A 14,286-nucleotide genomic window follows, 5' to 3' on the forward strand; every position below is an offset into this window, starting at 1 on the left:
CTCATCCATGGCTTGTCTCCATTTCTCCCAGTTCTCAGATTCTTTTGCTTGTCTGACAGTTTTTGGAATTTCTTCATCTGCTATGATCATGGCGTAGTTCATATCTCGTATTCTTTCAGTACCTTCGTAATCCTTCTGTTTCTGCTCTTTGTTTCTCTTCCTGTTGCTGTAAATGTCTTCGTACTTGCATCGCCTCTTTTGTTGTACCTCTTGGTCGTCCCGTATTTCTGTTCCTTGGTTCCTCTTCTTCGTCTTCTTCTTCTACATCCTCTTCTCTTTCACCTTCACCTTGTCCCTCATTCTGTTCAGGGATTCCTTCTTCGTCTGCATCCAAGTAGATACTATCATCTTCTTGTGTAATCTCATCAATATTTTCTTCATGTGATTCAGTCTCTTCATAACTTTCCTCCATATCTAGGCCCAAAATTGACAATTCTTCATTCTTCTTATTCTCAATTTCATTCTTTGCAGTAAAAAATTCTATTCCATTTCTGCTTTCATCAAATTTCACGTCATTGTCGTTCCTAACCTTTCCTGTCCCAGGTATATACACTCTATATGTGTTATTTTCGGCATATCCTATAAAAATACCTTTTTGCGTTTTTGGGTCAAATTTCCCTTTTTGATGTTGTTTGTTCAATACAAATGCAACACAGCCAAATCTCTTCATGTAGCCTATGTTTGGCTTTCTTCCGTTCCATAGTTCATATGGAGTCATTTTGTGTACCGTTGACTTCACACGATTTCTTGTATGCGCAGACACGCACACTGCTTCTGCCCAAAAATCCTTTGGTAAATGTGAGTCAGACATTAATGTCCTCGTCATCTCTATCAAAGTCCTATTCGCTCTCTCAGCTACACCATTGCACTGAGGTGTTCTGGCCGGGCTTAACTCATGTTTAATGCCTTTCATTTTTAGCCATCTATTCAAATTTTCTCCAATAAATTCTCCTCCATTGTCGGAACGTATAGCTTTTACTCTTTTCTCAGACTGATTTTCCTTTAGTATTATTAATTTCTTTAATTCGTCCGCTGCTTCACTTTTCTCTGTCAGTAATATGACAAAAATCATTCTAGAGTAGTCATCAACAATAGTGAATATATATTTCTTGCCACCCTTTGATATTGGATTTATTGGTCCAATCAAATCAATATGCCATAGTTCTAGAATTTCTTTCGCTCTCCTATTTTCCAATCTGGCATGCACTTTCCTACAAGTTTTTCCTTCGACACAGCTTTCACATTGCACATTTGTCTTATTTTGTTCCTTCATACCTATTACTAGGTTTTATTTCTTCATCTCCTCTATTATATTCCTATTTACATGTCCAAGTCTTTGATGCCATATATCATTATCTGTTGTCATTGTCACTTCTTCTTTATTTATTGCCATCGATTCCACATAGTATCAATTTCCTTTTCTTACTGCAATCATCTGTATCTTGTCTTTTTCTTTATATATTTCAGCACAATGTTTGTTGAATTTCACAGTGTACCCAAAATCTGTGAATTTCGCCACTGACAACAAATTAACATTTAGGTCTGGAACGCATAATACATTTGCTAGTCTTACTCTATTTTCAATCTGTTCTTGTTTCATAACAACGTCACCGATACCACTAGAAATCAGTTTTCTGCCTTCCTTGTCTGCTAGTGTGATTTCTCTCACGTCATGCTCTAGTCTGTCAAATACTTTTGTGTCATTTATCATATGACTCGTTGATCCTGAGTCCAACAGCCATTCCATATTTTTAACATGCACGTCTCTTATGTTCTTTTCACTTCTTACTGTCTTATTTACAAGGGTTCGCTCACTCGCAGTCATTACATTCTCTTCGCTTGTACTCATCATCGCTTCTCCTCTTCCACGTCCATATCCATACCTTTCCTGATGACCTCTTCTTTGAAATCTACCTCTTTGTCCTCTTCCTCGAGTAGGTTTACTGTTTCTCGTTTCATTACACTCATTTGATTTGTGTCCATATCCTTGGCAATTAAAACATTTGACTTTTCCATAGCATTCTCTTGACACATGGCCCTTTTTTCCACAATTGAAACAGCATGTCTCATTATTCGTTTTTTCTTTAGCTCTTCTTATTCCTTCTTGATCTCTCTGGATTCGCTCTCCTCTTCTTCTTTCATTTCTCTCTTCTTCTTGTTTCAATGCGTACCTTATTTCATTCAATGTTACTTCTCTTTGATTTTCTAATATCCTCACATTTTGGTCAAATTCAATCCTCAAACCTCTCATTACATACATCTTTAATTCATATTCCTCTATGACTTTTCCCAATTGTGCGCATTTATTTGTTAACGCTTCAGCCCTGTTTATGTATGTATCTACATTTTCCTCTCTCGTCATTTTCAAATTTGTTAACTCGCTTAGGGCTTTCACCTTTATAGGTTCTGATTCTTCTGCCATATTATGTTTAATCGAGTTCCATAGTCTACCTGCATTCCTTTCTTTGCAATATTTCAACACTTGTGCCGCTGACATGGTATTAATCATTATTGCTCTCGCTGCATGGTTTCCATTGTCCCACTCATTCCATATATTGAATCCTTGTTCGAAATTTTTGTCTCCTCCAGGCGGTATCTCTGGTTCTTTCTTTACTATCACTTTTTTCCATAGTTTCTTTGCTCTCAATATTGCTTCAATTTTCTCTTTCCACAGAAAATAGTTCACGTCATTAAGTGGTTCGATATTCGCTAAATTCCATCCATCTGCCATTTTATTCTCTTTTTATTTCCTTTTCCTCACAAATTAACACGTGCTTTTTCTTAACCTCGAACCACGACCCACGAACCGCGAAGTTTTCAAAAAATCACGAACTAGCAACCACGCTCTGCTACCATTTGTGGTAAATGAGTGGGTGGAAATGCATATTGAGTTTTCTAGTAATTTAATATACTTAACGATACATATATGTTAATACAAGAATTAAAGAATACACTCTCAACACGTGGCGTCCATAGATCGAATCAAAAATAACCTCTAAGCACAAGCATTCCCTCTATATACTTCTGGTATAATTTCCATCGATAATACAGTGTCTATCGTCCATGCAAACACTAAATTTATTGAACAAAAACACTGGTACGCGAAGCGGCTATCTTTGTGGTAAATGAGTGGGTGGAAATGCATATTGGGTTTTCTAGTAATTTAATATACTTAACGATACATATACGTTAATACAAGAATTAAAGAATACACTCTCAACACGTGGCGTCCATAGATCGAATCAAAAATAACCTCTAAGCACAAGCACTCCCTCTATATACTTCTGGCCTCTCACTCACTCACGCGTGCTCACACTTCCATCTATACTCTACATTCACAACTCTCACACACAATACAAAACAATCATCACTCACAATCTTCTGACGTCTTGCTTACTTCGGTTGCCTCGTGACAGGCCAATACCAGTGGTGTTGGACAGGCAATATCTGCCGAATATTATAAATTACTCTAATAACGGTATAACGGTATAACGTACGACCTGCATTATCAGCCATATTCTATTGGAACATTTGTAACGTCCAACCGTCAAACTTTTCGGAACCAGATTGTCATGCTACTAGTGCAAAATTTCGGAACCTCGAGGTGCTGTATTGTCGTTTGTGACAGGCCGAATTGTTGTTCGTCTCCGCCGAATATTACAAATTATTCCTCTATAACGTAAAAATATGCATTTTGGGCACCGTACCCACCGTACCACGACTTCTAGGAATCACAATTGACCAATTCTGAACTACTCCTTGCAATGCTGAAGCGTAATTTCGAAAAGTCGTAAACCTTGTAATTGCATATACGTATATGCGAATTTAGCGATGTGTGCGTGTGCCCACACACTCTTGTACGGCCGCGCCGGCCCCCTTAATATCAAACATATGTATATACATTATTAGTATGAAATCTGCTGCTGTGTAAGTATTAATATCGATAGATAAATGAAACGTACAATCGCAACGATAATGTCCATAAGGAAATATAATATTAATATATCTACATTAAGTCACGAGTCTCTCAACTTAAAGTTAAATAAAGTTGAGAAAAATCACAGAAAATAATTTGATTGAATTGCAAACGACTACACATATTGATTGCAAATTTTGCTAAGGAAATTCAAATGAAAAGTTTAGGTACGTCACAAGACATATGTGACGATAAAAAATACAATTTTGCAAATAGTACAAATCATAGTACATTATCTATATTTATTTGCTTACAGCATTGATTAATGTACAAAAGTGCAAGCATGAGAAATTTCTGCGCTTAATAGTAAATCAAAGTACTATCGAGATTTTTTTAAAGGGACCATCGTTATTTTACAATGTATAATATTATAAACCATTAAAAAAGTAAGGTAATTGAAATAAATCAATAGAAACGTGTGTATATAATTCGAAACTCTACAGAAAGTGTAAATATTTGTAAAGTGGTAGTGCACGTTTGAACTAGCCTAGTGACTACAATTATTTGTTCACGTTTAATACTTTCTACAGATTCGATACGAAGTAGCTTATAAATAGACGTTCGCCGGAAATAATTCTTGAAGGTAAGCATCCCCTGCGGTCCGAACGCATCTGATAAACGGTCTTCCCAAGGATGCGACTGCAGAATGGAACTGCGCAATCATGCTACTAAAATCTGTACGGTCAGTCACCTAACTTGATCTTAAACTGTCTACTTAAATCAATTCTCTATCCAATAAATATTCAAATCTAAAAATTAGACGACACTGGAAGGTATATACTACGAAAACTTAATAAAATCCAATTTGTAAGTAATTTTCAGTTTTTATAAACGAAAATCACACTCTCAAAATAATGTTATGTGGGAAAACATTAAAAGTGCGTAAATAGCAGCACATAATTGAAAATGTGCTTAGAAAAATCGTTATTCATTCGATAATAAATACAAGATAACATCCCAGATAGCACACGCCGTCTTAAAGACGTCAATTTTACGTCTATTTTAGGTCTGCAAGTCTTACGTCCTAAAAACACGTCTTTAAGATCATTAACAGTGTGTTTTTTTGGCATTGGTATTATTTGTTCGAGTTAGTGTTTTTGCTTCAATTTCAATTTAAATTCCAATTTCAATCTCAATTCCAAATCCAATTTCAATTCCTATTTCCACCTCACTTTCAATTCCAATTTCAATTATAATCTTAATTTCAATTCCAATTTCAATTCCAATTTAAATTCCAATTTCAATTTCAATTCCAATTTTAATTCCAATTTCTATTCCAATTTCAATTCCAAATTCAATTCCAATTCAATTCCAATTCAATACCAATTCGATTTCAATTCCAAATTCAATTTCAATTCCTATTTCCATCTCACTTTCAATTCCAATTTCAATTTTAATTTCAATTATAATCCCAATTTCAATTCCGATTTTAATTCCAATCTCAATTCCAATTCCAATTTTAATTCCAAATTCAATTCCAGTTTCAACTTCAATCTTAATTTCAATTGCAAATTCAATTCCAATTCAATTCCAAATTCAATTATCAATTCTAAATCCTGTTTCAATTTCAATCTTAATTTCAATTCCAATTCCAATTTCATATCCAACTCCAATTTCCATTCCAATTTCAATTTCAATTCCAGTTTCAATTCCTATTTCAATTTCAATTCCAGTTTCAATTCCTATTTCAATTTTTATTGTGATTTTCATTGTAATTTTAATCTTCATTACTTTTATTGTGATTTTAATTGCAATTGTTATTTTTATTACACTATTTATGTCAATTCCACATGAGTCCTTCTGGTAAAGCGAAATATTTATTGGTTGAACTTTAAACTCGTTTTTGTCGAAATCTATTTTTACTCTTCCCTTCTGTTAATTTAATTAACATTTATGGACCTTTAAGACTCCCTAGGGACGTCTTAAAGATCTCCCGAATGCCCTACGAACGTCTCCTGAACATCTTTTCGACGTCACTAAGACTTTAAGACGTACCGTGTTCTAACACAAGACGTTCAGGAGACGTTCGTGGGACATACGGGACATTTTTAAGACGTCTAAATGTCCAACTGCAAACGTATTAAATACGACTTTATGCCATCTGGGATGTTGTATAAAAAAACATTAAAAGTACGATAGTAATAACAGTCTGTGTGTCTATGTTTATTCAATTGAAATTACTAAAAATTATTTAGGTAAATATTATTGATAATTCCGTGGTACACGCAGGCCATTATTTGATTCCATAAGAAACATTTATTATCGAACTCTGTTACAAATATATTGTTTATTTCTGTTAGAAATAACGCAATCAGACAACTCTCGTGGCAAAATCAATTTTCATGGAGAATGGTTTTCCAGGACGTTTCGTAGTCATGTTTAAGTGGATAGCGTTTTGTAAATTTATTCAAAGCTATGCTAGAAGTGTTCTTTCTTCTTAAAGGAGAATCATAGCCAGAAGTTTCGTTACTTCATCTAGCACTCGCTTTTATAGATTTTGAATCGACTTTCGATTTTTATTTTTGATCGATATTACACGAATGTTGATTTCAAATAAATGGACGATTGATCGTCCACGAAATCGTCACTAATGCAGCATGATGGCCACGCTGCACCGTTGCCACTGCGGCTTTTGCTTCTAGATAATCGTGCATAAAGCTCACTTTATTTATTGAACTACTCCTCTGCCGTGCAGAATTTAATCTTTTGGTAGATTATTTTTATAAGCATTCTTTACTTCACATCTTTAATAAAATGTGACATTATTTGGGAGAAGTATTGAACGATCTGGATATGATTTTAGTGGTGATGGGCACTATCGACTAAATTCAACTATCGACTACTTGCTATTTAGTCGCGATATACTGATAGAGATACCGAGATAGCACAGAGGCATCTCAAAGACTTCTGAAAGACGCCTGCCGCAAGACATTCAGACTTCTGGAAGACTTCTTCTGTAGTTTCCTCCATCTTTCTACTGTTTCATATTGTAAGGATAAACCATAAAGAAAAACGGATTTGTTAACAATATTTGGCACACGGATAACCAGAAGTTAACGACCGACATGTTTGTCGCGGGCGCTCTCGTCTTCTTTTTTGCAATCTGTTGGCGACCGTAATCTTACAGTTTTTCTGTTATTTCTGATTTTATATTTTTATAAATTTATAATGTTAGTATACATACATCACACAGAGTTGGGCAAAATGTAATTTCAATTACAATTACAATTACTTGCCAATTACTGTAATTTGAAATTGCAGAAATAAAATTACAATTACGTGTAATTGTAATTGGTAATTGCGATTACTTGACGAATCACTGTAATTGTAATTGTAGTCCGCAATTACAATTACTGGTGGAGCCAAAGTAATTGTAATGGGTAGTTGCAATTACTTAACGCTAAATTGGCACTAAGAAAAGGTAATTAGGTACCTACTCAACGGAAATGTCTAAAAAGAACAAACAAAAAGCATATGTTAGGAAATATTTATTATATATTACATTACAACTCTTAAGAAATAGATTCACTTGTCACTTACATTGACAATATAGTTTTCACTAGGAAATATTTATTATTTATTAAATACATTATATATTGGGAAATATTTATTGTAGCTAATTATTTGATATTTCACAAAAACGATTACCATTGCTATCTCCACCCTCCAAAAAGCATAATAAATAATAAATATTTCCTAGTGAAAACTACATTGTCAATGTAAGTGACAAGTGAACCTATTTGTTTGTTCTTTTTAGACATTTCCATTGAGTAGGTATCCAATTACCTTTTTTTAGTGCCATTTTAGCGTTAAGTAATTGCAACTACTAATTACAATTACTTGTAATTGCATTAAAATTACTTGAAAATTGCAAAAATAAAATTACAATTATATGTAATTGTAATTGGTAATTGCAATTACTTTGGCTCAACCAGTAATTGTAATTGTGGACTACAATCACAATTACAGTAATTGTCAAAGGAGTAATTGTAATTACTTAAAACGATTACAGTAATTGTAATTGAGTCTAACAATTACTTCAGTGTAATTGTTCTTTTAAACTACTAATTTTTATGTTTTGGACCATTTAACCGTTTTCTTATTGAAATTACAGTCCACTTTTGCAGATGTAATTGAAGATGTAATTAAATACTCATGTAATTAATTACTGCCCAACTCTGACACACATACATACATACACCATTCGTACTTCAATTCTATAATATTTAACTCAATTAAGGCCATAGTTATGCTATCCCAATATAAACCCAACATCCGTAAACATCCGTTAATATTTCATAGCATATTGGTGTCCTGAAATGATTGATGAACAGGGTTAGAGTTAAGCTGCGTTATTCTAACAATAAGTACGACTCGATTAGTATCATTCGATCTTCTTCAGTATTCTCCTCCATCTTGATCACATGTAAAGTTCCTACTATAACCCCTATCATTCACGAGCAAATCCCACAGATGGGTTTAAATAATCCGTTTAGCTAAGCAGCACCCAGAGAAAAAGACTTCTTCCCTTAAACCCCCGATTTCGCAGAAGCTAATAGCTTCGGGTACCACTTTCGGTGGCGTAATGGATCACACCCAACATCTAAAGCCGTAGGAGTAGGCCACGGTGCTTTAATGATCGGCTACACGCCCAATTTGCTCATCTAATGAAAGACACGAAACTCCATTACTCGCTGAAAGGCGCTTCAAAACAGTTGCAGTTTAACCGTCGTAATACCGTCGTTATTCCTTACGTTAAAACACTTCTAACGATATTAAAAGAATATTCAGAAAGGTAGGAATTCACACAATTTTCAAAATTCCACATTATTTAAAGGAATTTTTCGTTGGAACGAAATAAGTGAACATACCACTATTCAACGTAATGAGTTTCTTTTGGCAATAAAATTTATACTCGAGGCCAATGTTTTCAGTTTCAATGGCACTTTTTACAAACAGGTGTTTGGAATAGCTATGGGGTCTCCTATTTCCACTGTGATTGCAAATTTGGTGATGGAAGAGTTAGAGAAAGTTTCGATTTCTAAATTACCTTCAGAGTTAATTTTCTACAAAAGGTACGATGATGATATTATCACTTTTATAAAACCTGAACAATTACAAATTGTATTGGACAGCTTTAATAGCTTTCATGAAAGACTTCATTCATTTACTCGTGAAATTGAAGTTAACTCAAAGTTGAATTTTCTTGACATTAGTGTAATTAAAGCAGGAAACAAAAAAACTAATTGGTTCCATAAATCTAGTTAGTCAGGTAGATAAGTTAACTTCTACTCCTTCCACCCTATACAACACAAAATGTGTTTAATCAAAAGTCTGATTGATCGTGCAATCCTACTATCTGATCCTGAATTTAGATCTGACAATTTGTTATCGATTAGAAATGTTTTGAAACGTAATGGTTATCCTGTCTTACTTACATCCAAGATTATCAAGGAACGGGTTATTGAGATATACCAACCTTGGTTTATCGAAAAACAAAAAGAAAAAAGATTTTTGAGGACAGTACCAATAAATTGGAAAAATACCGTCGTTATTCCTTACGTTTAAAATATTTCTAACGATATTATAAGAATATTCAGAAAGGTAGGAATTCACACAATTTTCAAAATACATACCACATTATTTAAGGGAATTTTTCCCCGCAATCAAAGATAAAGTACCATTGGTAAAAAACTACAATTTAGTTTATTCAATACCTTTTAAGGGTTGTAACACCGTTATAGCCAACTATACATAGGACAAACGTCTAGACTTTCGGAGACTCGGATCAGAGAACATAGGCACAACATATTTTTACCTCCAGCACAACACATTGCATTGACGAGTAGTCCAGACAACGAAAAGTTGTAGAGGGAAATGGAAGGAACACAATTTTTAACTTTGGCTCTTTGTTTGGACTAGTTACGAGGTAAACATACTAAAAGTCCCCACTTCTAGGAGGAGGTGAGCTGGGTGCAGGGGGCGCGTAGAAGGTCCCCTTTTTCGATTTTCCGCTTACATCTCGGAAACTATGTGTTCTAGCGATAAGACCATTCTATACAAAATTAAAGCTGACAAAATGTGCCACAAGATTGATTGGATTCAGTTTTTCGCTATCTCGCATAGTTTCCGAGATATCCGCGCTCAAAGTTCACTTTTGTATTATTTGTTCGAGTTAGAGTTTTTGCTTCAATTTCAACACTCCAATTTCAACTTCGATTTCAATTTCAACTTCACTTTTTCAGTTTCAACATCAATTTTTCAAATTCAACTTCAACTTGAAATGCACGTAGAAGGTCCCCCTTTTCGTTTTTCCGCTTATATCTCGGAAATTATGCGTCCTAGCGCTAAAATCGTTCTGTACAAAATTAAAGCTGACGAAATGTGCCACAACATTGATTGCATTCAGTTTTCCGCTATCTCGCATAGTTTCCGAGATATCCGCGCTCAAAGTGCACTAATTGTGCTGAAGAGTTAGCTAGTCAAATAAGACAAAAAACATGAGGCAAAAATTTCTTTTTCACAATTAGGATATCTCGGAAACTATGCGAGATAGCGAAAAACTGAGTCTAATCAATCTTCTGGCACATTTTGTTAGCTTTAATTTTGTATAGCATGGTCTTATCGCTAGGACGCATAGTTTCCGAGATATAAGCGGAGAACCGAAAAAGGGGACGTTCTACGTACCCCACTGCACCCCGCTCACCTCCTAGGGACTTTTAGTATGTTTATACCTCCTAACTAGTCCAAACAAAGTCCCAAAGTTAAAAATTGTGTTCCTTCCATTTCCTTCTACACTCCCCTTATGAGCATTCATTGACTGGACTAGAGGCATTCAATAGAGTTTGACCATGCTATTGATTTCGAAAGTGTAAAAATATTAGAAAAAGATGCCAATTTACACCAAAGGACTTTATTAGAAACAATTCACATGATTAAACATCGGAGCGTAAATCTTCGATATGAAACACCTAAGATAGATAAATATTACGCAACATTACTGTTTAGTATTCGAACTCCCCGCTAATTGTAATTCCGCGAAAGTCGTTATACAATTCGGCGTCGCGAGAGCGCTACGCGACTCGACGACGAAAAACTGCGTATCGACCGCTCATCTCAATAATGTTTGGAATGTCTTCGACACAGCGGACCACGCGAAGTCTAACGAGACACATCGTAGGAAACTACACGCGCTTATCGCTCCTACGTAATTCTCTTTATACCGACCAACGTGTATTCATCGAAGTCCAGATTCGGATTATATCTCGAGACACATCGTAGAGAAACCACGCGCTCATCGCCTCTACGTTATTCTCGTCGACAATTACACGCGAATTCTATCGAGACACATCGTAGAGAAACCATGCGCTCATCGCCTCTACGTAATTCTCATCTACAAGTACGCGGACTCCTTGAATTGCGGATTCGACAATTTTCACACGCATATATTTGTACACCATTCGTGTTACGGCGCGTTCAACCACCAGTGTAACAAAATAAATTAACTCTGGTTGTTCGAAAGTTAGTCCAAAGTGTTCAGTTCTTTTGTGCTCGTCGCTCACTGTATATCCTTGTCAGGATAGCTCCAGTTATCCTCCTACAAGTCTTTGCATAAACAATTACTGAAACAGCAATGTTTTATGTGATGAATTTTTCTAACAAATAAAATCTGTTTAAGTTTTAAAATACATCAAAAGTAGATTGAATGTCAATTAATAAATTACCACAACTTCGTATGGTATACAAACAGTGGCAACTTGTTGCTTGGATTTTTCACGGTGCATATTTACCTAATTCATATTCACCTTCATATTTACCGCCAAATATTGATTGGCCAATGAGTCGATCGATGTTTTCTGATTCATTGCCTCTTCAAACTCTAACGTTTGTCCTCAGTTCGTATATCACAGGCATGGAATCAACATGTGTTATAAAGTTGTAAAGAGTTTAAAATAATTTGTTCACTTAGCAAGTAGGTTTGTTTTTTCTTAGAACATTTGGTTTTTTGTGCGGAACGCAACATAAATTACAATTTATATTAATTTAATAATTTTTACAGACGCAATTATATGAAAATTTTTCTTGAAAATCGTCTAAATAGTTGACCGAAACGTTGAAAATTTTGTGGTAATATGTAAAATTGCTCGAGTAGTAGCATCAGATCGAACCAGTGCGCTGAAAATATTAATATACGTTATTAATCAGCCAAAATATTGTTAATTGTCTTATATAAAAATATAATTCAAAAACAATATTTAAAGTCAATATTACGTTGTGTTCAATATAAAACCGTTCATTTTGTTTAGTTGTCAGTGAATAAGAAGATCGTTTTAAAATCTGCAGTATTTTATTTAGGTCCAGTCCACGTTCCAATATTCAATTACGAATGCAAGAATTTTGTTTGGAAGAGTGGCAGATAGTTTTTTATGGAAGAAAACTGAAAGAAAAATTTTGTGATTTGAGTTTAAAGGCCATCTTTAGCATGTTTCCGTAATTTCCCACACTTTTTCCAGATTACCCCGCGTCGAGGGTAGTTTGATAAATAATACAATATTTCTTAGCTATCCAAATTCATTCTGAAGGGTATCGTACATCGCCCTTCGTAGATCGAACTATTTTTCATCCCTACCGCACCCTTGGGAAACGGGGACAGACTACGTCGGGGTTGCAACCTGAACATTGATCTCCATGCCATCATTGAATGCTGAATATGATTACAAACAGTATATCTCGATTCCAATTAAACGGATGCTATTTCGTCTAAAAAATGAAAAATACAAATTACACAGGTTCTCGTAAGATTTATATAAAGAACGTAATGGAGAAACGGCGTTCAATAAAAGCTAAAATAAACCGTAACTTATTGAACTGTTCCACGTACAGTCGGTCACAAAAATATTGGGACACAAATATTGGGACAAAATTGCAATAGATTGGAATTGTAGAAAAAATACTAAAAGTCTATGGAAAATTAAAAAAAATACGTTTTGTAGATTTGTGTGAATAAAACTACTAATAATAATGTTAGATTATTGAATATATAACGGTTTATTGATAATGAACGATACATGAAAAATACATATTGCGACACGCGACAAGACACGAGGACCGCACGATGGCTTGCGTAGACCAATGCTCATGCGCACATCATACTCGCGCGCACTCTTGCAAACACTTCCGCGCACACTCGTCGGCGCACGCTCGCACGTTACAGGATGTGTGACAAACTTCCATCAATCCCCCACTTTTTGGTACACATCTATGTCTCTTGCATACAACTTATCTCTCATACAATCGTAATTTTTCTACATGAACACTCATTACATTGTATGGTAACGCTTTGGTGAAAATATCCGCCACATTATCACCAGAAGACACATACCTCAGCTTTATCAAACCTTCCTCACATTTTTCTCGAGTAATATGGTACCACCGACGAGATATAAGGATAGACCTATCATCTTATGGGACTTCATGTCCACGCTATGAATTACCGACTGTGCAAAAAAACCAGAGGTTTTCGTATACCCTCTACAATTTAGAGTGGTGAGTTTAGAAATCACGTATAATTTCAGATATCGATTGCGTAGTTGCCAAAACACATTCGAAAATATTCGTCGCATAGTTGCCAATTTACTGTTACTGCCGTGTAATGCACAGCGCGTATTTTTGCTATTTTCCACGTTACAGCATCGACGAATATATATACAGTCCAATTCTGAAAAAGTAAACGAAACGAGTCGAGTCAGTCAATACATGATTAATTCAATCTCAATATTTCATCTCTGTTTAAATATAATGCTTCCTGTTTCTATAATCATTTTAAAGCTGAATAAATGTTTTTTCGATTTAAATAAATAAACTGTTATTTATTGATAGCAAACAAAATAATAATTGTTGTTGAAAATTGAGTTTCCTATTAAACGCTATTTTTATCTTGAAATTTATTAATATAAAGTGTTAATTGTTGGTTTCTTTAAACCTTCTGCTATAAAATACAATTTTTCAAAGGACGGAAAAATATTCAGAAGATCGCAGTTAACAAAAAATTTTAAGGACAATATATTAAGTTGTTATGCGAGGTTTCGTTACAATAAGTTGCGTCGTGTCGGTTATTATATATGCGTTATTATTAAATATACAATTATTATTTCTTTTTCAAAATATTCTCTATATTATTGATCTGACTTGTCATTATATCGCAAAAGCATACAGGAGTTTAGATATACAATGCCTCATCTGATCGAGCTACGATCTAGCCATGCCTGAAGCACATATACAGTGACTCCGACTAATATTCGGACACTCTT

At 34.7% G+C, this 14,286-nt stretch overlaps 2 protein-coding genes across 17 annotated transcripts in view; one reads left to right on the forward strand and one right to left on the reverse strand.

The window, feature by feature from the left end:
* The window catches only part of LOC143210125 (uncharacterized), a 957,580-nt gene that overhangs the window by 806,902 nt on the left and 136,392 nt on the right, over window positions 1-14,286 (forward strand). The window lies entirely within an intron of this gene.
* On the reverse strand, window positions 1,286-3,705 carry LOC143219195 (uncharacterized). The gene has a single exon (XM_076445164.1). It carries the CDS (start codon window positions 2,729-2,731, stop codon window positions 1,409-1,411), a length of 1,323 nt encoding a protein of 440 aa, XP_076301279.1. The 5' UTR covers window positions 2,732-3,705; the 3' UTR covers window positions 1,286-1,408.

Source organism: Lasioglossum baleicum, chromosome 1, assembly GCF_051020765.1.
Source record: "Lasioglossum baleicum chromosome 1, iyLasBale1, whole genome shotgun sequence".
Taxonomy (NCBI): Eukaryota; Metazoa; Arthropoda; class Insecta; order Hymenoptera; family Halictidae; genus Lasioglossum; species Lasioglossum baleicum.

Bases quoted from the DNA above. Each gene is read 5' to 3' on its own strand.
- LOC143219195 (XM_076445164.1), bottom strand. From the start codon at position 2,731: ATGGCAGATGGATGGAATTTAGCGAATATCGAACCACTTAATGACGTG.